The sequence below is a fragment of the Lissotriton helveticus genome, chromosome 10 (assembly GCF_964261635.1).
Source record: "Lissotriton helveticus chromosome 10, aLisHel1.1, whole genome shotgun sequence".
In the NCBI taxonomy this organism is placed as follows: Eukaryota; Metazoa; Chordata; class Amphibia; order Caudata; family Salamandridae; genus Lissotriton; species Lissotriton helveticus.
In genome coordinates this window covers 262,533,685-262,553,556 of record NC_136071.1, presented here as the reverse complement: position 1 = coordinate 262,553,556, position 19,872 = coordinate 262,533,685, and the positions used below count along the sequence as shown (strand labels likewise).

General features: G+C 44.8%; 1 protein-coding gene across 2 annotated transcripts in view; it reads left to right on the top strand.

The window, feature by feature from the left end:
- CRHR2 (corticotropin releasing hormone receptor 2) overlaps window positions 1-19,872 on the top strand; it is a 1,496,074-nt gene that overhangs the window by 1,115,580 nt on the left and 360,622 nt on the right. For both annotated transcript variants that reach the window (XM_078665281.1, XM_078665282.1), the window contains one exon: window positions 5,347-5,500. In XM_078665281.1, the coding sequence (XP_078521407.1) occupies window positions 5,347-5,500 (154 nt within the window). The remainder of the gene's footprint in view (window positions 1-5,346; window positions 5,501-19,872) is intronic.

The window sequence follows — 19,872 nt, the reverse complement described above, 5'->3', positions numbered from 1 at the left end:
GTAAATTGGCAGAGCGACAATGGAGGAAGGCATATGCAGAGGTAGACAAAGCCCTCTGGAAGGAGAAGTTAGCCAATTATAAAAAGGAAATTGGGAATACTAAGGCAGACTACTATACCAAAACTATACTGAAGGCGCCTAACAGCACTAGGGCTATTTTTAAAATCATGAGGGACATTGCTAGTCCCGAATGTACTAATAACAGCATCCCACCTAGTCAAGAGCTATGTAATAGCTTAGCTACATTCTTTGATGACAAAATAAGAAAAATCATGGAAGGGCTGGAAATTGACCAAGTGAGTATCCCCGGCAAGGTAGATGGACAACCGTCTACGGGCAAGCAAAAGAGCTGGGAAAGAGTGGTTGAGCCAGAGGGCCAGGCAATCTATTTGGATCATTTTGAACCTCCCTCTAAGTAGGAGTTTAATAAGAAAGCCTCAGGAGTCTCTTCAGGCTCCCCTTTGGCACCCCCTCTCTCAAAAAATCTGGAAGGAGCTGGGAAGTGAGCTGCTTCCTATACTCCGACAGCTGTGTAATCTATCACTGAGCAGTGGACAGGTTCCAGCAAGCTGGAAACAAGCAATTATTACACCCTTGCTGAAAAAACCAACACTTGATCCAGCATGCCCAAAAAACTACAGGCCGATATCCCTCCTCCCATATCCAGTAAAGATAATAGAACGGTTGGTCAGTAGGGCACTCTCCCAGTTCTTGGAGCGTAACAACAAGCTGGAGGATGTACAGTTTGTAAAAGTATGCGTTGTAACGTCATACATCCGTTTTGGAAGACCTTCGAATGCGAGCAGACAGAAGACAACCAGCTATTTTGATCTTACTGGACCTGTCTGCCGCGTTCGATACGGTTAACCACACAGCTCTTATGACCAGGCTGGAAACAGTTGGGGTGAGAGGTGTGGCACTGGATTGGTTTTGATCATACTTGACAAACAGATGACAGGCGGTCACCCTTCCCCCTTATCGTTAGGACTTTACGGAGATTAGGCATGGGGTTCCCCAGGGCTCTGCAAACAGCCCAATATTATTTAACACCTATATGAGCCCCCTGATCTCGATTATTAAGTCCTATGGGGTTAGCTTGGTAAACTACGCTGACAATACACAGCTTATTGTCTCATTGGAGGGAAACCTTGCAGTCTCGCTGGAAAAATTCCACACCTGTATGTTAGAAACTATGCACTGGCTGAAAAACAACTCTTTACAATTCAACTGTGAAAAAACTAAGATACTCTGCTGTGCAGCAGGTAAAGTCCCCTGTTCCCTCCCTTTGGGTTTTTGGCCCAATACCACGGAGACACCTCTGCCTCCCGTCACGACGGTACGTAATCTTGGGGTCAGTTTTAACGATTAATTGAACCTTGAAACCCATGTTAATAAAATTGTGGGAAGCTGTATTTCGCTCATCAGAGCTCTCTGGAAGATCCTGCCGTTACTCTCATACCAGGTGCGAGCACATGTAGTAAGGAGCGTTATTCCTAGTCGACTTGACTATGGAAATGCGCTACTGCTGGAAACACCTAGGTACCCGATTGGGAGACTCCAGAGAGTACAGACGGTGGCGGCTAAACTGGCCATGTCTAGACCACGACGGTCATCTACATCCTTGGCATTGTCGGAGCCGCATTGGCTTCCGATACTCCAGAGGATTCAATTCAAGTCACTGTGCATTGTCTTTAAGGCACTACACAGGATGGGACCAATACCGCTGCAGTCTAAGTTTAACTGGTATAATCCCACATGGAGCCTTCAGTCTTCCGCAACTAATCTGGTGAATATACCCAAGATCAAGAAAGTTAAATCCGGCGGAAGAACCTTTAGCTATGCGGCAGCACGCCTCTGGAATAGTCTGCCAGTTGAGTTAAGCAAAGTCAAAACCTGGCTTTTCCCTAGAGTACTGGCCGAGTTTAGCAACCAGTGTGCCTAGTATCTGTGGTGATGGAGCATTTGTACCGCAGAGCCAGGATGCCCGTTGGGCTACAGTGCGCTTTATAAATCCAAAATACAATACAATACAATAGCTCTTGCAATAGCACATTTATTTCACTGTGTCCCATTGTATTTGAGCACACTATGCTACACCCTTCTATGCCACAAAACAACATCACAGAATGAGGGCTGTCCATTAAACTACATCACACCACCTTTCACTACACCAAACACTAATACTTGGACCAGGCCGATACTTATACTGGGCTGGAACTACTGTCAGAATGGAGTTTGGACTTAGGAGGACCGTCGGACAGATTTAACTGGGGCTGTGGATATGCTCCCACCAATGAGGCAAAGAAGACAGGTGAATGATCTGCCACATGTTACTAGAAAGGATTCTGCCAACTGGAAGCCTCTCAACCAGGTCAGCTCTGGGTAATGGAGCCTACGTGCTTAAAAGGCTCTGGTCTTGAAAGGCACTGATTCAATGGGCAATATGAAGAGAATGAAAAGGGGGGCCCTCGGCATGGCGGCGCGGCGACCCCCACTTCCCTTGACTCCCGGTGGTGGGGGCGTGACCTCCCGGTGTCCAGTGATGGCGCGGGGGTGCGCCGCACCACCGGCTGGCTGGCGCCCGACCCCTGACCCGGAAGGCGTTGCGCAGACTTCCGGGTCGGGGGGCGGGCGGCTGGGGGGCAGGGGGAGGGGCGTGCCACCCCCTCCCCACGACCCTAGGATAAAGGAGGGGGGAGCGCTCAGGTAGCCCCTTGTCGCCTGGACGCTCCCCCACACTGGGTGTCCGCCCAGGGGGAGGGGTCACTGGCCCCTCCCACAACTTCAGGGGCAGGTATAACTGGTGCTGCAAAGGGCGTGGGTAGGGGAGTCACGCTGTCCTTATGGCTGGTAGCCACCCCGCGCGTACTCATGACGTCAGCGAATGGCGCGAGTAAGGGCCCTCCTTCAGTGGGTAAATGGAGTTCACGGCGTGGACCGAGTAATTAACGGGCTCGGCTGCGCATGCGCACTTACGGGGAGGTGCAGCTAGTAGGACCTGACACCGGTTAGGACCTCGCCATATGGCCAGTGATGTTAGTATGCAAAATTTCAGAGGAGGATGTTAGATTCGGTTAGGAAACAAGCAGTATTAGAATCTTGTTAAGGTTAGCATATCATACTTGTTGATACGATTTTATCGAATGTCCCTGAATATTTTGCATAAAACTGTATCTTTTGTTTAATAATTTTATTATTTTGTATCTTAATAAATACCGCCGGGGGGTCTCGCGATCCCCCGCCTTCCAAAGACAATCATGTTTCGTGTCAGTGTGTCCTGGGTTGATGTGGGTCCACAGGGAGGGGGGCGGTAGCCGTCACTGACCATGCTCTACAATGGAACAATAAGACAATGCGGATGGGTGTGAGATACACTGTAAGCAGCCTAGAGAAAACCACACATCTTTGTACACGAGTGCTAATGTGTGTGCATGTTTTGTGTTTGACTGGGTAGCTTTCCAGGTCAAAATACTACGTCTAGACAAAATTAAAACTTTTCGGCCTTTTGATTTGTGATATACAGTGCAGCACACTTGCAATGTGTGAAGTGTTAGGAGAAGTGAAAGCTTTCTCCTACTTACCATTCACCAATATTTTCCTGAGTTATTGCTTTATTTTAATATAGTACTGCTCGGAAACAAAGGGCAAGGTTTGCCTCATTCTGTTTTTGAATGAGCTATCTCCAAATAAGGCACTAACTCACAGAAATCTAGGGTTAAATAAATTAACTTTATGCTCTGGAGGCACCTAAAAACAGGCGCCCGGTTCTGTATTGTGCCAGAAATGTCCATCATGATACATCCCCTGTTTAAAAAGAGAAGCCCCTGCTGCAGTTATTGATGGTCATGGCAGAGACTACGGTCCATATGCTCAGAATGCCAGGTCCCACTGCCCCATCACTCTTACCTGCGCGGGCTGCAGCTGCTTCTTAAGCAACCTTGATCATATGTCTTAGAACGTGAAACTGACACAGCACTGGATGGGTCAGCATGGTTTTCGGAACTGTGTATCCTCATGCCACATCATAGCATATATCCGAAAATTATATAACATATAAATAAGTAGGAAAATACATGTATTATATATTAAACAATGATTAAATAAGTTGCTTTCTGACTTGAGAAGGCCATCTATGTCTTATAAAGTCTGAGTGTCATATGCAGCAGCACAAAGAATTAAGTAAGCCCATTCTCCAGCTGTGATCATATGTTTTAATTAGGAAGATTTAGTATAGCAAAGATCTCTTCACACCTCTGTTGCGAACGAGTTGTGACATATTCAAGATATAAATCAAAGCTGAATAACTAATAAAGCAAAAGAGTCGATAATTTGCCAAGAGTAAATGATGAAAATTAAAGCGATGAGAGCAGTAAGATTCACTACATACACATCAGTGCTTAAAGTGTGACTGTTGTGGTACGCGGTGGGCACTCAATTTTATGGAATAAAGGGCCATATGTATCAAGATACCCATTTGCGATTCTCAAATAGCGATTTTTAAGAAATCGCTATTTGAGAATCGCAAATGGGTATGTATGTTCAAAATCGAATTTGTTTAGAGATTTCTTAAAATTCCTTAATTGTGATTAGCAAATTGCGAATCGCAATTAAGGAATACTTTCCCATTTATTTCTATGGGCCAGGAGGCCAATAGGAATGAATGGGAAATTATTTGCGATTCGCAATTTGCTAATCGCAAATTGAGAATAATTTCAAGGGTGCAGGGGTGTCCAAAGGACACCCTGTTGCACCCCTGAAATATGCATGGGTGCACATGTGGTGCACATACATGCCCCAAGGGCATGTATGTGCGTCACATGGCACTTTGAAAAATGCAAAAATGTGCATTTTTCAAGGAATTCGCAACTTACCCCCAACTAGAAGTTGGTGGTAATTTGCGATTCCTTAAGGACATTTTGCTAATTTTTTTGCTTCATACATTGCATTTAAGGAATCACAAAATTTGTGATTCCTTAAATGCAATTGCAAAATAAGGAATCGCAAATTTTGCGATTCCTTATTTTGCACCAGATTTTGCTTAATACATACCATGTAGCAAATTCGAATTCGCAAAGGCCTTTGCGAATGCGAATTTGCTTGATACATATGGCCCAAAGAGAATAATTCTGCATTTGGGATACGTGGAAGATCATTCAATTTCACTGCTGCCATTGAGCGGAAAGAATGCCCCATTGTTCTATGGGTTCATCTCTGTGGACGATGACACATGAAGGTAGAACTTGATTTAGTATAAGAGACTGCTTTACTTTATCTATAGCACCGAAGTAAAACCTGCTGTGTGTCGAATTTTGATTGTAATAAATAAAGCATGTTTTGTTTTTACAGGCATGGTGTCGTTGTATTACCACTATCTACAATTACTTCGTGGTGACCAATTTCTTTTGGATGTTTGTGGAGGGATGCTACTTACATACAGCTATCGTGATGACCTATTCTACAGACAAGCTGAGGAAATGGGTCTTTCTCTTCATAGGATGGTGTAAGTCTGCCTTTCATTTGCACTCTGCTTGTATTGTTTGACTGCTTCCTCCTTGGTGGCATAACCTAGTTAAACGAGAGCAGACAAAGACAAATCTCAAAAATGAAGAAATGCATCTGAAAGGCTCAGTTAAGAGTAGCAAAGGTCTGTGTATTTGCTACGGTCAGGTTTGGATAACATCTGGCCAGGAGGACGCCGGCAAAGGGAAATACCTCTTGTTTCCAATGACAGTACTGTAGCTCTCCCTTGGTAGCTCTGTCTTTTAAAAATGTGAGGATATACAGAGCACAGTGCCTCAAATATTAGGGTCCAGTTTAAGATAGTCAAATATTAGGAATGTCCAAATGAAAGTTTTATGAAAGTAGCAAAAATGTGATAACAAGAAACATACAAAATTACAAAACTAGAAAGTAAATATCAACAAACACTTACCTTTATAAGGGGTGCTGTTAAATCCAGGGACATGCTCTTAACATATATTTTTTAGGTTTGGGTAATAACATGCAGCGATTGATGATTCTATGCTGATTACTGCATGTTTTCCCCCTGACTTTCAGTCAAAGATTTCGGGTGCTATCAGCAGTGGATATCTCTTTGTCATTTGTCATTCAACCGGCCCAGCAACTCCTGGAGCTGGGAACATGGGAAGTTAAGAGCCACTCACTGTTTGTGGAACTTCTAGCTGGGTAAATCCTCCAACAGTTAATGAAGATCTCTTCACTCATGCTTCTTCTTCCCTCTGTTCCCTGCCCCAGATGTCCTGCAGGGGAGGTATCATGCCCTCAAGGAGGGAAGTGAATGCCTCAAGGAGGGTGCAGAGCCCTCTGATGTCCGCACTGAAGGAGGCAGAAGCCATTCAGTCATGAGGCGGCTTTGGGGCACAGTTGAGCAGCGTGGGAGCTACAGTGCCACATCTTCAGAGTACCTAGACCTTCGGGGAAGAGCATATATGTCTTGATGTTTGCTGCTCCTAGAGCCATTCGTGATTCCTAAATTATACCTTGGAGGTAGGATAATAATGCATTAACTTTGACGTGCCTTTGCCAATAGGTGAACTTTTGTGGTGACTGTCTTGTCGACTTCACATTGGACGAGTGACATCCTCGGCCTTCTGGAATGGCTGTGTTCCTTGTGTGGGGTGCATTGGCCTGGTGTTTTCCTTGCTTTGCCGAGTCCCCCCACCATCTCCAGTCCATGAGGGCATGCAAATGACTGCTAATGCTGCCTCAGAATGACACAGTGATTCTCAGGGCTGGCACGTTGGTGAGGCGTTTTGAGGACACACATGGGCATCACTAGTGCGCTTTGTTGTGGCCTTAAGTTTCCCTGTAAGAAATACACGAAGGGATGAAAGACGTCGCCGAGTGGATGAAGGACAGCCGCCTGAAACTGAACTCGGACAAGACGGAAGTCCTCATCCTGGGATGTTCGCCCTCCGCCTGGGACGACTCCTGGTGGCCCCCAGCCCTGGGCACCGCACCCAAGCCAACCGACCACGCACGCAACCTGGGCTTCATCCTGGACCCCTCCCTCTCGATGACCAGACAAGTCAACGCCGTCTCCTCATCGTGCTTCAACACCCTGCGTATGCTTCGCAAGATCTTCCGCTGGATCCCGACCGAGACCAGGAAGACTGTCACCCAGGCACTCGTCACCAGCCGACTGGACTACGGAAACGCCCTCTACGCCGGAACCACAGCCAAGCTACAGAAAAGACTCCAGCGCATCCAGAACGCCTCCGCCCGACTCATCCTGGATGTCCCCCGATGCAGCCACATCTCCAGCCACCTGAGGAACCTGCACTGGCTCCCCGTTGACAAGAGGATCACGTTCCGGCTCCTCACCCACGCACACAAGTCTCTCCACGACCTGGGCCCCAAGTACCTCAACGACCGCCTGACCTTCTACACGCCCACCCGCCAGCTACGGTCCACCAGCCTCGCCCTCGCAGCCGTACCACGCATCCGAAGAGCCACCGCCGGAGGAAGATCCTTCTCTTACCTGGCTCCCTCCACATCCACCTTCGGCTGACCCAGGACCATCTCGCCTTCAGGAAACAACTCAAGACCTGGCTGTTCGAGCAGTAGCATACCCCTCCCCCCAAGCGCCTTGAGACCCTCCCGGGTGAGTAGTGCGCTATACAAATGGCATGATTGATTGAATACCATGCTTAAAGACAACCATAACACAGCTGCTAAACAGGGCACTATAGATAGGTATTCCTTGTCCAGCACTACACCCAATCCTCACACCCAGTGCCATTCTTTCTGGGATTGCTCACATTCTGAACTATAACGACCGAGATGCAATCCTTCAAATTACTCTATAATTTGCAGCACATCATGATTGTCCCAGATTGCACGAAGATGGTGCAGCAACAACAAAGGACATTTGAAGTGGTTACGAGAAAGCTACAGGCTGTGAATATCTGGGCTAAGCTGAAGGTCATCATTGATTCAGAAATTGAGAATGACATCAACATCGAGCTCACCAGACATCTGGTGAACCACAACCTTCTGGACCCCTCCCAATCCAGCTTCCAAGCTAACCACAGCACTGAGACAGCCATAGTTGCAGCCACAGATGACATCAGAATGCGGCTAGACCTCAGAGAAACAGCAGCCCTATTTCTCTTTGACCTCTCAGCAGCCTTCAACACCATATCCCACTACACACTGATTAACAGACTCCACCAGATCAGGATCTAAGGAACAGCCCTCAAGTGGATCACATCCTACCTCACAGGAAGAATGCAGATGTGATCTTTAAGAAAAAGGAGAAGTAAAATGAAAACAATTGCTTAGAATCACATAACTTTATCAAGTGGGGAAGCCGGTATTGATCGCAGGTTTTCTGGTTTGACATTGTGCACTTCAGCCACTTGCTTCGGATGTATGACGTTACAACGCATACTTTTACATCGCATGCCTTTACAACGCGGTATTTACAACTAATACCTTTACAAGGCATAGTGCTTTGGGGCGCTGGATGGATAGTGAATAGTTTAATTTACTATTCCAACTCCAGTCCCCGTGGACACTAGGGAAGGTGTTGGACAGTAAATTAAACTTATTCCCTATCCTAGAGCGTCCCCCAGCGCAATGCGTTGTAATGATTTGCGTTGTAAAAGTTGCGTCGTAAAGGCACTGCGTGGTAAAAGTTGCGTTGTAAAGGATGTTTCCCACATGCTTCACGTCCCCTACACCCACCTTACAGTACCCCTCCCTCCCCCCGCCTCCACCTACCACCTACCTGCTGGCATAAATACGGTCCTCGGTCACCTCACAGACCAAACCTTTTGGGCCATTTCTAAGTTTTTACAAGTACCCATGCCTTAATGCAACTGGATTCGTCTTTAAACCGTGCAATGCTCTCCAACAATGAGAACAGTGTCTTAGGCAATGGAAACTGCAGTGCAGAAACCAGTGATATTCTCGTCAATCATGAAAGGCTGTATATAGCTGTTTGTGGTTCTTTTATCCTTTCCTTTATGACAAATAAGAGATGGAAGATCTGTATAATACGTGAAATGGACAATGATATCCTACAATCATATAGTATTGAAAGCAAACCGTCTGCATTTCAGCTCAGTTCAGGACCTTCCATTCTTTTTCTCGGGGTTACAGGTGCAACTTTCCTGTTATCTTACTGAACATAATTCACAGATATCCCTGAGCAATGCGCTGCACATCTGAAATGTTTTCAGTTTGTATTATAACATCCCAAAGCAATAAACGTTCACATTCAATCCAAAATTAATTTCCACTCTTTCAAGGTTTCTGCTGCGACTAAAAATAAGTTTTCTTTCAAATACTCCGGAAAAACAACCACATCTGGAGAAGAAGCCAGTTGATATGTAAAAGGCTGCAACAATTGTCAACACTTCTGAATTGCCATAGAACTAAACTACATTTGGGAGAAAATACAATTTCTTTAAAAAATATGAGTTCATTTTAGTTAGCATGTTTTTTTTACTGGCACTGAGGTATGTTCATTCTGTGTAAGAAAAAGCTACACAGTTAAATCGCTGGCAGCCACTGTCAGATGCAGATGTGTAGAAGTAATGCACCGTATCTGTGCTATTCCAAGAAAAATGTAGGAGATGCTTAATACATATTCCTCTTTCAATAATGCTGCTTTGGATTTGATATAAAGTAATCTTGCAGAATTTAATTAAAAATGATTGCGTCATCTTGTGAAAAGGGAATGAAGGAAGTTAAGTCCCTTCCCTACATTAAAACCCGATATTTATTCCAAGAAGCAGCTTGCCTAGAGATATAATACGTCACGTCACGCTCTCTGTACTGACATTCTTAACACTAATGCCGAGATTTATCAAGCTAAATGCTGGGGTCATAAAACTGATGTAATCCGCCATAGGTAATCTCCTTAAATGCGTTACTATCATTACAGCTTTAGCTGCGGCCGTGTCAGTGTGAAAGGGCGCTGTGATGCCCAGGAAATGACACGTTTAACCAGAGGCTCGGGCTGCTGACGAAGATTCAGAGTGGAAGGGGTTAAAAATCACTTCAGAGCGCCTGAGCCTCTCAAAGGGAGCCCGGAGGAGTTCTTCTCCACAGACATGCTTGAACAAAATGAGGCTAAACGGTGCATTTACAACTCAAGTTTGCAAAGAATTTGTTTTAGGTGGTGTTTTGCCGTGAGACGTTCCAATAGATCACAGTTTGCAACGCAAACTCGAGCACTGGTTTTGGGAGTGGGGATGGCATTGGTCTTTCACAAATATTTTAAAAACAATTAAGCCAAAAAATTTTAGCACAAAAAAAAAATCCAAGACGTATGATTGTTCACGCAATGGTAAGTAGCACAAACAGCAATTTCATTCAACTTATAAGCGCAAAAGATATTTGGTCCATAAGTTGATGTGAGTATAGTGTCAAAATACTTTTCATCATGGTGTATGTGATCCTGTTGATGCCCACGTGAGATTTCAGGGTAGAAATTGTGCAAACACCAGCTGGCACTAATATTAATCCATGCCTGCAAAAATGATGCAGAGTAGCATGACTGAGCATGTATTCACACTACATTAAAATAGAGTGACATGACTCTAAGGGGAGATTTTCAAAGCTTTTGTGCTGGTTTAGCGTCACAAAAGTGATGCTAGCGAGCGCAAGCACCCTCTAAATAGCTTTGCACTGCTTTGAGTTACTTTGAGCCTAGGGGAGTTACATGTGTAGTACATGGGCGTTCCCATGCAACCACACATGCCTTTTGACGCAAATCCATGTTTACAAAGATTTATAAACATGATTTTGCGCCAAAAGTTAACGCCCCTTCAAAGGAGGTGCTAACAGGAGAAATGCTTTAATTTCTCTGTACTTTTCTGACTTTGTATGCGTGATGCACTGTGCAGCATGCATACAAAGTGGGAAAAGTTTTCCGTTGTGTCTAGACATAGTATTTTGTACAAGAAGGGTACCCTTCCTGTACAAAACCAATGCTAAAGTCATGCACACACCCTAGTGCTGCGGCACTAAGGTGTGTACATGGTACACGGCAGCTGAAATCAGCGCCGGCGCAAGGGAAAGATATGGCGCTCTCCTGCCCCCTCCCTGCCGCGCAACGCATTGCAGCCTCGTGGGGGTCTGCACTGCGTTGCGTGACTTTTTTGAAAATCTCCCCTCAAGAGTTAGCACTTTGCCCTATTTTCAAACCTAGAAATACCAGAAAACCCATTGTTTCCCCAAAAAGCCACAATGATGGTTGCAATATGCAGCAAAACACTATTACTACTTTTAATCTTAATCAATAGAGACAGAAGAGTTTGTGCAGGAACAAAAAGTCAGCAAAGTGGGCCAGCAGTTTGGAAAAGCTGGGACAATTAACAATAACATTTTACCCTCACTCTGCATTTAATCCCAGATCACATTCAATGGCCAGTTGTACTCCATTTACTGACATCAGGCTCTATCTAGCGCACATGTGCTGAAGTAGCAGGGGTCTCACTAAGTGCACTATCTTCATTCCTGCCACATAAGTTGAAGCCAGTCTCCATCACACAACAGAGCATCAGGTTTCCAAAACCAGGCTCCAATCAGCAAGAAGTCAAGACTTCTCTGCCTTCGCCATCTCCCCACCTGTTCTAGCTCTTGGCTGCATGCATGTTACATAGGTCCCATATGCACATATATACAGAAACCACAAAAACACTCAATAAATCTACAGGAAATCGATGACACCAAATACTATTTCTCTGCTCTTGTACCTCGGAGCCAGGTAGTACACATGACTCTTACACTTTCAGACACTATTATCAATCAAAGACGTTAAAATGTGCTTTAGAGACAACTACTTCTACTAGCAGATGTATTGACAAACATGACCCTCAAAATCACGTGCAGATAACAAGTCAAAGGCAACGTGGGCTCCTGCTACTGTTACACCTAAAGACCTAACTGTTGACACCTTTTTGCACAAATAAACCCCCCAGCAAAGAAGGCATCAAAACAGCTCCCATGAGGTTATGCGATAATTCAGTGGCGTTTTCACGTGCTGAAATCCAGAGTGTGTTGCCTTTACCTGTCTGCGGTTAAAATTCTTTACTCTCCCAAGGTTGTCTCTTAGGTTGGGAGCCAAAAGCAGCCCTGGTGAAAGTGCTCAAACCAGTCCTACTTTCATTTCCTCGCGCACTCGCCTTACTCCATCCTCTCTCCTTCTCTCCTTTCTCTTCTTCCTTTTTGATCGCTTTCTCTCCACCTTCCCCTTCCATCTCTCATTTTCTCTCTCTCTTAAAATCTCTCTCCGCCTGTTGTAATTCAGCTTGGGGCTGGGGAAAGTGGCAGAGGCATCAGGAGAGGCCCTGGGTGTTCAAAAATCTACTGCTAGTGGTTCCAGCCCACCGGGGGAAATGCCCGGTGGAATAAATAAAAAGGCCTGTCCAGCCCTGTTGTCTGTGACACGATGACAACCCCAGGATTGGCTGTGACATGACTGTGGCATGCTGCACATTGCAGAATGCCCTTAATGAATGCCAGGACAGTAATGTGCAATCTCAGGAGGATACTTTCAACGCAAGCCCAAGGACTGACAGCCACTCACAACAATGTACCTATTCAAACATTTTTCATCTCTTCACATCGCAATGCTGATGGTTTTTATGCAGAGCTGACCCCGTGAACAGTAGTAAATCTGAATGGGTCAGAATGCCTAAATGCTAAAGATGTTACGGGCAGTACCAATAACACCGGTTTTGATTTGCCGCGCTTATATCACATTTCAGAAATGTATAAGCTATTCCTTTTATTGCTACTTTCCACTTCCAGTAAAGATCCCATACGGTCTATTTCAAGAATGATAGCACACGTGTTATATTTATAAATGCATAATGTATGCACAGTTGCTGGCTGGGCATACCTAGGTGCTTGTGGTGTTGGGGCTCAGAGCGGCTCATTATTCAGGCTGCATATGGGGAATGTGTCGACCTATGGTATCTTTGATTGACCAGTTGGATCAATGTGAATAACTGCTATTTGTGGAATAACATTATGACAGATTAAGTTAATTGATATATGGTGAGATTTTATAGGCTAAGGGTAGTGACTGGAAAATGTCACTGCATGATTGAGCACGTGATGGCCAGTAGCGTTCGGTGGTGGGAGTCCTGCTGGGCGGTGACATGGGGAGGGGCAGGGTGGGGGGTATTAAACTACAGAATACGGCCAAATACAGGTAAGTAAACAAATATAACGAATTTCGTTGCGCGCACTGTATCGCCAAATTTGATACAGTGCGAGCAACTAAATTTGTTTTATTTATTTACATGTTTACTTACCTGCATTTGGTCGTATTTCATAGTTTACTTACCCCCACCCTGCCCCTCCCTCGCGCCACGTCACCGCCCGGCATGAACTCCCACCGCCGACCGCTACTGTTGATGGCATTGACCGACATCGGATGGGGCATGTCAGGGAGAATGATGAAATTGGCTAAAATGTGAAGCGTTGTCTGACCACATGATGTCAACAACTGGCGTATGTTGAGTTCACCTGGGAACACAAGGACAATAACCTATGTGCATTTATTTACCCAATTGAAATAAATATATTTGAAAAAGAGGAAGGTGGTTCCTTAAATTGACTCAGAAGCATTTGAGAACATACGGCCAGGTGTAAAACCTTTAGTAGCGGTCTCAAAAGGGAAATTGGCTCATTTGCAACTGCTAAGTAGGTCTGTGCAATGTACAAACCCTATTTTGCGAGTCAGTAACCTATTACATATTTTCAAAATAGGGTTTGTGGATCGCTATTAGGAAAGGCCGTGCCAAGGGCGTCCCTTCCTAATTGCGAATTGCACTACTATATCAATTGTTTTGCGATCACAATTGCGGTTGCAAAGTACTCGCAGTTTGTCACCTACCTCAAGTAGGTGGTAAGCCACTCACAAACGGGAAGGGGTCCCCCAGGTTATATATATCAAACAAAAGAAGAGTGTCAACTGCACTGGTATCTATATGGAGACCCAGCGACAAAGACTGTGAAAGGACTGTGAGAGAAGTGTGGAAAAACCCCTTTAATTAACACATTGGGAATCTTGTTTTTTTTTTTTGGAAGCCCTCACTCACCAACCTGGTTGGTGACATGCTTCATCATCGGGCCCACCAGGAGAAGCCGAATGCCTACCTGGTGTGCTGCAATGCCAGATTACTGCGGAGCTGGTTTTGTGACAATAGTGTGAAAAGTGATGTTAAAAATGTCTAGAAACTGTACCAATCACAATGATTTATTTGTTGGTCAGTTTAGACATGGTTAAAAAAGGATATGTGTGGAAAAACTACCGCAGATTATGATGGGAGTTTCCACTTAAAGTGGGGTCAACATGTTTCAGCCCTTCCTAAGTGTAAGAATTACGTGGGCATTCGTCAGGACCATGTAGCGTGTACCTTGGCGGTATGGGCGCGCTAAGGCCCACCCTAACCAAAGGACGTGAAAGTTAAAAACTGTTTTATGTGTAAAAAGGTGCAAAACAGAACACAAACCACAAGTTGTGGGGATTACCTCCACTCAGAGGAACCACGGGGTCCGGAGCAGGAACAGCTAGGTGCCACGAGGGTGCCAATCGTTGCGGGCGGTGTGCCATTTTCGCCTCCACCCCCCTCCCGAGACCCATGGGGCGTGGATCTTTTATCACACAAACTACACAGGTTCCTCCGAGTGGAGGTAATTCCCACAACTTGTGGTTTGTGTTCTGTTTTGCACCTTTTTACACATAAAACAGTTTTTAACTTTCACGTCCTTTGGTTAGGGTGGGCCTTAGCGCGCCCATACCGCCAAGGTACACGCTACATGGTCCTGACGAATGCCCACGTAATTCTTACACTTAGGAAGGGCTGAAACATGTTGACCCCACTTTAAGTGGAAACTCCCATCATAATCTGCGGTAGTTTTTCCACACATATCCTTTTTTAACCATGTCTAAACTGACCAACAAATAAATCATTGTGATTGGTACAGTTTCTAGACATTTTTAACATCACTTTTCACACTATTGTCACAAAACCAGCTCCGCAGTAATCTGGCGTTGCAGCACACCAGGGAGGCATTCGGCTTCTCCTGGTGGGCCCGATGATGAAGCATGTCACCAACCAGGTTGGTGAGTGAGGGCTTTCAAAAAAAAAAAACAAGATTCCCAATGTGTTAATTAAAGGGGTTTTTCCACACTTCTCTCACAGTCCTTTCACAGTCTTTGTCGCTGGGTCTCCATATAGATACCAGTGCAGTTGACACTCTTCTTTTGTTTGATATTTATTTAAAAAGCAGTCAAAGACATGGTGGTCTGCTGAGTCCAGCAGATGCCATCCCTGTAAGTGCTGGCCATTCCCAATGGGGTCACAAATTGCGAACTGCCTCATGAATATTAATGAGGCTCGGCGGTTGCGACCGCATCGGGAATCGCAAACAGTGTCTGAGACGCTGTTGTACATTCCATTTTGCGAATCGTAAATTGTGAGTTCTAAAATGTCTCAATTTGCGACTAGCAAAATAGAATGGTCAAACATCTGGCCCATAGTGTATTTGTAGAAAATGTAATTTTGATATTTGCTCTTAAATGCATTTGTTTGCAATATTGAAAAGGTAGTGTTTGGTGACTAAACAGGTCTATTTTAATAAAAGTCAAATTACAATTTCGGGACAAAGCGACATAATTAAAAATGAAAGCTGACATGTGGGTTAAAGAAAGTGAACGTACTGCCAATTTCATGCTGTTTTTGTGCAAAAATGTGTTCATAAAATGACTGGCAGATCTCAGCACAATAGGGCCTATTCACAAATGTAAATTCGGTTGCATGCACAAGTTCACGACCAAATGTATCTTTCTTCATGCCTGATTCGAATTCACAAAGGGAATTTATTCATTGGCAGATGGAAATGGTTATATGGTTCTGGCGTCTCCACTAGGAGTGAGAAAGAAATCTGCAATCCTGTCTCGTAAATTCAATTCCGGTGGTGGAAGAGGACATGCCAAGGACTGGTTTGTTTGGGCAGTTTGAGAACGCCTACAAACATGCACATTTGTGGCTATTATTCTCTATCCCCTTTCACCCTGGAAATAAATGGTCACATATTTGCTTTGGCGTGGGGCTGGAGTAACTACACCTCCTGGATGGGCAGAGGAATGAACCCCCCTCAACCAGTGATTTGCTGCGGGTACAGGAGACTGGGTTTCTGCAGCCAATAAGAGATCATTTCTGCATTACTTGACTACAGCTAAAAGACAATGGCCACTGCTTCATTATTCAAAACATTATATTAGGGAGACAAAATCGTGGTTAAGGTTTCATCTCCTTATGGTTCTATCGACGTGCACAGCACATTTTATTACATCCATGCCACCAAATCCAATCCATTAATTTTACATCAGAGTTCTGCATTCCCTTATGAGTCATGTGCCTGCAGCAAGTGTTGCTGTCTGTCAGTGCAGCATCTTATACTACACATGACATGACTGGGATTTTGAGATTAACCAACCTGATGTGCATTCCCCCCGGTCTGCTTATACGTAAATGAACAGAGTAGACGGTGAACCACAGTTAGCTTGCATCCTCTTACTTGTGAATACTTTTTAATTCTGCACTGTTATTTCTTTTTAGATCACCAACATTCTTCAGAAAATATTAATGCTTATCCGCAATCACAATAACAGATATGCTTTGCTTCAAAAACATAACAGAGAAGAAGTTATATTTCTTTTCTCTGAACAACTTTGTTAAAAGTAGGTTATGGTTTCTGTGCTGATTAGACTTTAACATATATTTAAAAATACCTCAGACATACCACAAAAAACACATGAAATGTCATGAAAGTTATTAAGCAAAAGCTGCAAACAATTTAATTTGGCCATTTACCATTGACTGAGCAAACAATAACCTACCACCTATTTCACTGCTATTGCCCTCAAATATGATGCCACAGATGATGTAAAAATGATATAATCAGTTACCTTACTGGTGTCTTCATGTCTGAAAATACATGAAATGGTGATGGATGGACCTCTTGCAAAAGTCTAATCCACCAGTAATTGCTCAAGACTGCATTTTGGTCCATCATTTTTTTGCCCACTGTGCCGCTCCATAGAGGGAGCAAACACATTCATGTCTGTCAAGTAGGAACAGTCCAAACTGACAGGCCATATACCATTAGAATGGGAACACAAGCAGGTCCAGACCGGGTTCATACCTATATTATGCATTTTTATAAAGCGCGGACTTTACCCGAAGGTGTGAGAGCACTGTACAATAGAACTAGTTACGTTACATGAGAGAAATGTTACAAAAATGAAACGTACAAAAATAGCAGGACACAGAATCAAAACACAGTAGGCAAAATGAACACAATATCAAACACAGCAAGAAAGGAATATACAAAAAAAATATATAACAAATTTACAATGACTATCGAACTTCCTGGCGGGGTCTGAGAATGAAGGAATTAGTTCTGAAAGTGTCTTTGGAATAGAAGAGATTTAAGGTCTGCTTTGAAGATCTGAATGGAGGTGGTGGCACGTGGCAAAGGAGGAAGAGAGTTCCAGATTCTCACCGCATTACCTGAGAACGATTGAGCCATCAATTTTTCCCTTTTGAAGGTGATGCGGCTTGGATCCTATGGAAAAGTGAGCGTGGGACCCATGGTGTGGTTTTCCCATTGCACGTAGGGCCTTATATTCAAACAAACGCGGGGAGGGATGGAACTTTTGCAAATGTCTCAGACAAAAATAATCAGGAAGGGGCGCATTCCAGTCCATCATTATGCAAAATTCACATGTTCCAAGCCCACACTGTACAATCCCCAAAACAGTAGGAGGCAAAGGTTGCTCAGACCCGGCTCTGTAGCCAATCCCTTTCCCATATGGAGGAAGCTCTGGTAAGAAGTTCTCGCTATAGGCCATCGACAAAGGGTCTTCCCGGCACTGCATGACCTGTGGCCAGGTCATATGCCTTTGGAAGGACCTGAAATCACGAAAAAAAACTTTGTTTTTCCCGTGAGGTTTGTGTACTCGAGGACCCACATTTGGGATTCAAAATCACAATGCCCACTTATAGGATCTTTGAATCTGTAGGTGGATCTGAGACTCCCTTGAGGAAAATGAGTGATCTTTTACTTTTGAAGGCACGGCTGCCTTTCATATACCCCTTCACATTCTCCCTTTGGTCAGGGGATGTTTATGGCCACTCACTGGCTGGCAGTTTTATTTTTGGGGATGCAGGTTTTGGTGCCTGCAATGCTGTACAGACTACCACAAAAAATATTAAGTTGACTTCAGTTAATCATATTCCTTATATTTACATTTAATTTAATGATTCAATAGGATTGATTTATTTCTCAAACATATTTTACTTGGGGAACTTGGCAATCTATATCCCTGAACAAACAAAAAACTATTGGCTAAGATTTTAAATTGATTAACCCCTTAAAGTTCATCCACATCTTTTAGTACAACAGAAAAAATTATTCAGGGGCAAATCTCAAAAATCATTTTGGTTCCACAGGCAATACTCCATAACTCCCTCCTGCCAGCTGGTACAAACATTACTTGTTTGAATCATTTCCAAGTGTAACAAAGGAGAACAAGAAAAGCAATCGGTCCAAGACCTACCCATTAATTCACCAAGTGTAGCAAGATCACCTCATGAAGGAGGCTATCCAGAATGCTAAGGTATTTCTTTGTTAACACTTGTACAGCCTTATAATCCATATTTCTGAGGTCCCTGGACCCCTATCTGACTTATCCAAGCCGCTTGAGAGATCACCTTGCCTTTATGACCGAGGTGACCAGCTGAACTCCTCGTGAAGCGGTTGCTCCTGCCCACCTCCCGACCTACAAGCGCCACTGTGGTATCGTAGCGCTGACTATCCACTGGCATTATCTTTTCTAATTGGCATTTTCATTCACTCCTGATTAAGCGCCCAATTCCCAGCGTAGCGCTCCGCATTTGCGTAGTTAATTGCAGATATTGTGTCCTACGTGTATTGCGCTGTTACTGCAGTTGACCATTTCAGGCTTTATAATATTATTTGCTGACCTGTGTGCATAGCGCTGCTGTTTTGAGCCCTCGCATTTGTTGATGTGTATTTACTTTGCCCTCGCATAGCGTCCTGTTGTTGTTTGTGAGCCCTCCATTTTGTTGTGCCTGCAACCCGTCCCTCCCCCTTCGCTAATGCCTCCCAGCTCACCCTCCCACCCACGAAGCACTAGAAACTACTCGGCTGAGGAGCCCCTGTGACCAGCTGAACTCCTCGTGAAGCGGTTGCTCCTGCCCACCTCCCGACCTACAAGCGCCACTGTGGTATCGTAGCGCTGACTATCCACTGGCATTATCTTTTCTAATTGGCATTTTCATTCACTCCTGATTAAGCGCCCAATTCCCAGCGTAGCGCTCCGCATTTGCGTAGTTAATTGCAGATATTGTGTCCTACGTGTATTGCGCTGTTACTGCAGTTGACCATTTCAGGCTTTATAATATTATTTGCTGACCTGTGTGCATAGCGCTGCTGTTTTGAGCCCTCGCATTTGTTGATGTGTATTTACTTTGCCCTCGCATAGCGTCCTGTTGTTGTTTGTGAGCCCTCCATTTTGTTGTGCCTGCAGCCCGTCCCTCCCCCTTCGCTAACGCCTCCCAGCTCACCCTCCCACGCTCCGCCCCCCTCCACCTCCCAACTTATGTCAGTAGGACCTACGCGCAGCGTTCACGCGCAGCGTTCGCGCCCTAGTTGCGCCAAAGGTGCGCCAAAGGTAAGCCCGTCTGCGCCCGTCCGCGCCTGGACCGCGCCCAGCGCCCGTCCCCCTGCTCTATGCCGCTCCCAACTCCCCAGAGTAACTTATGATGCCGCTACTCTCCTCGCCCTCAACGCCGG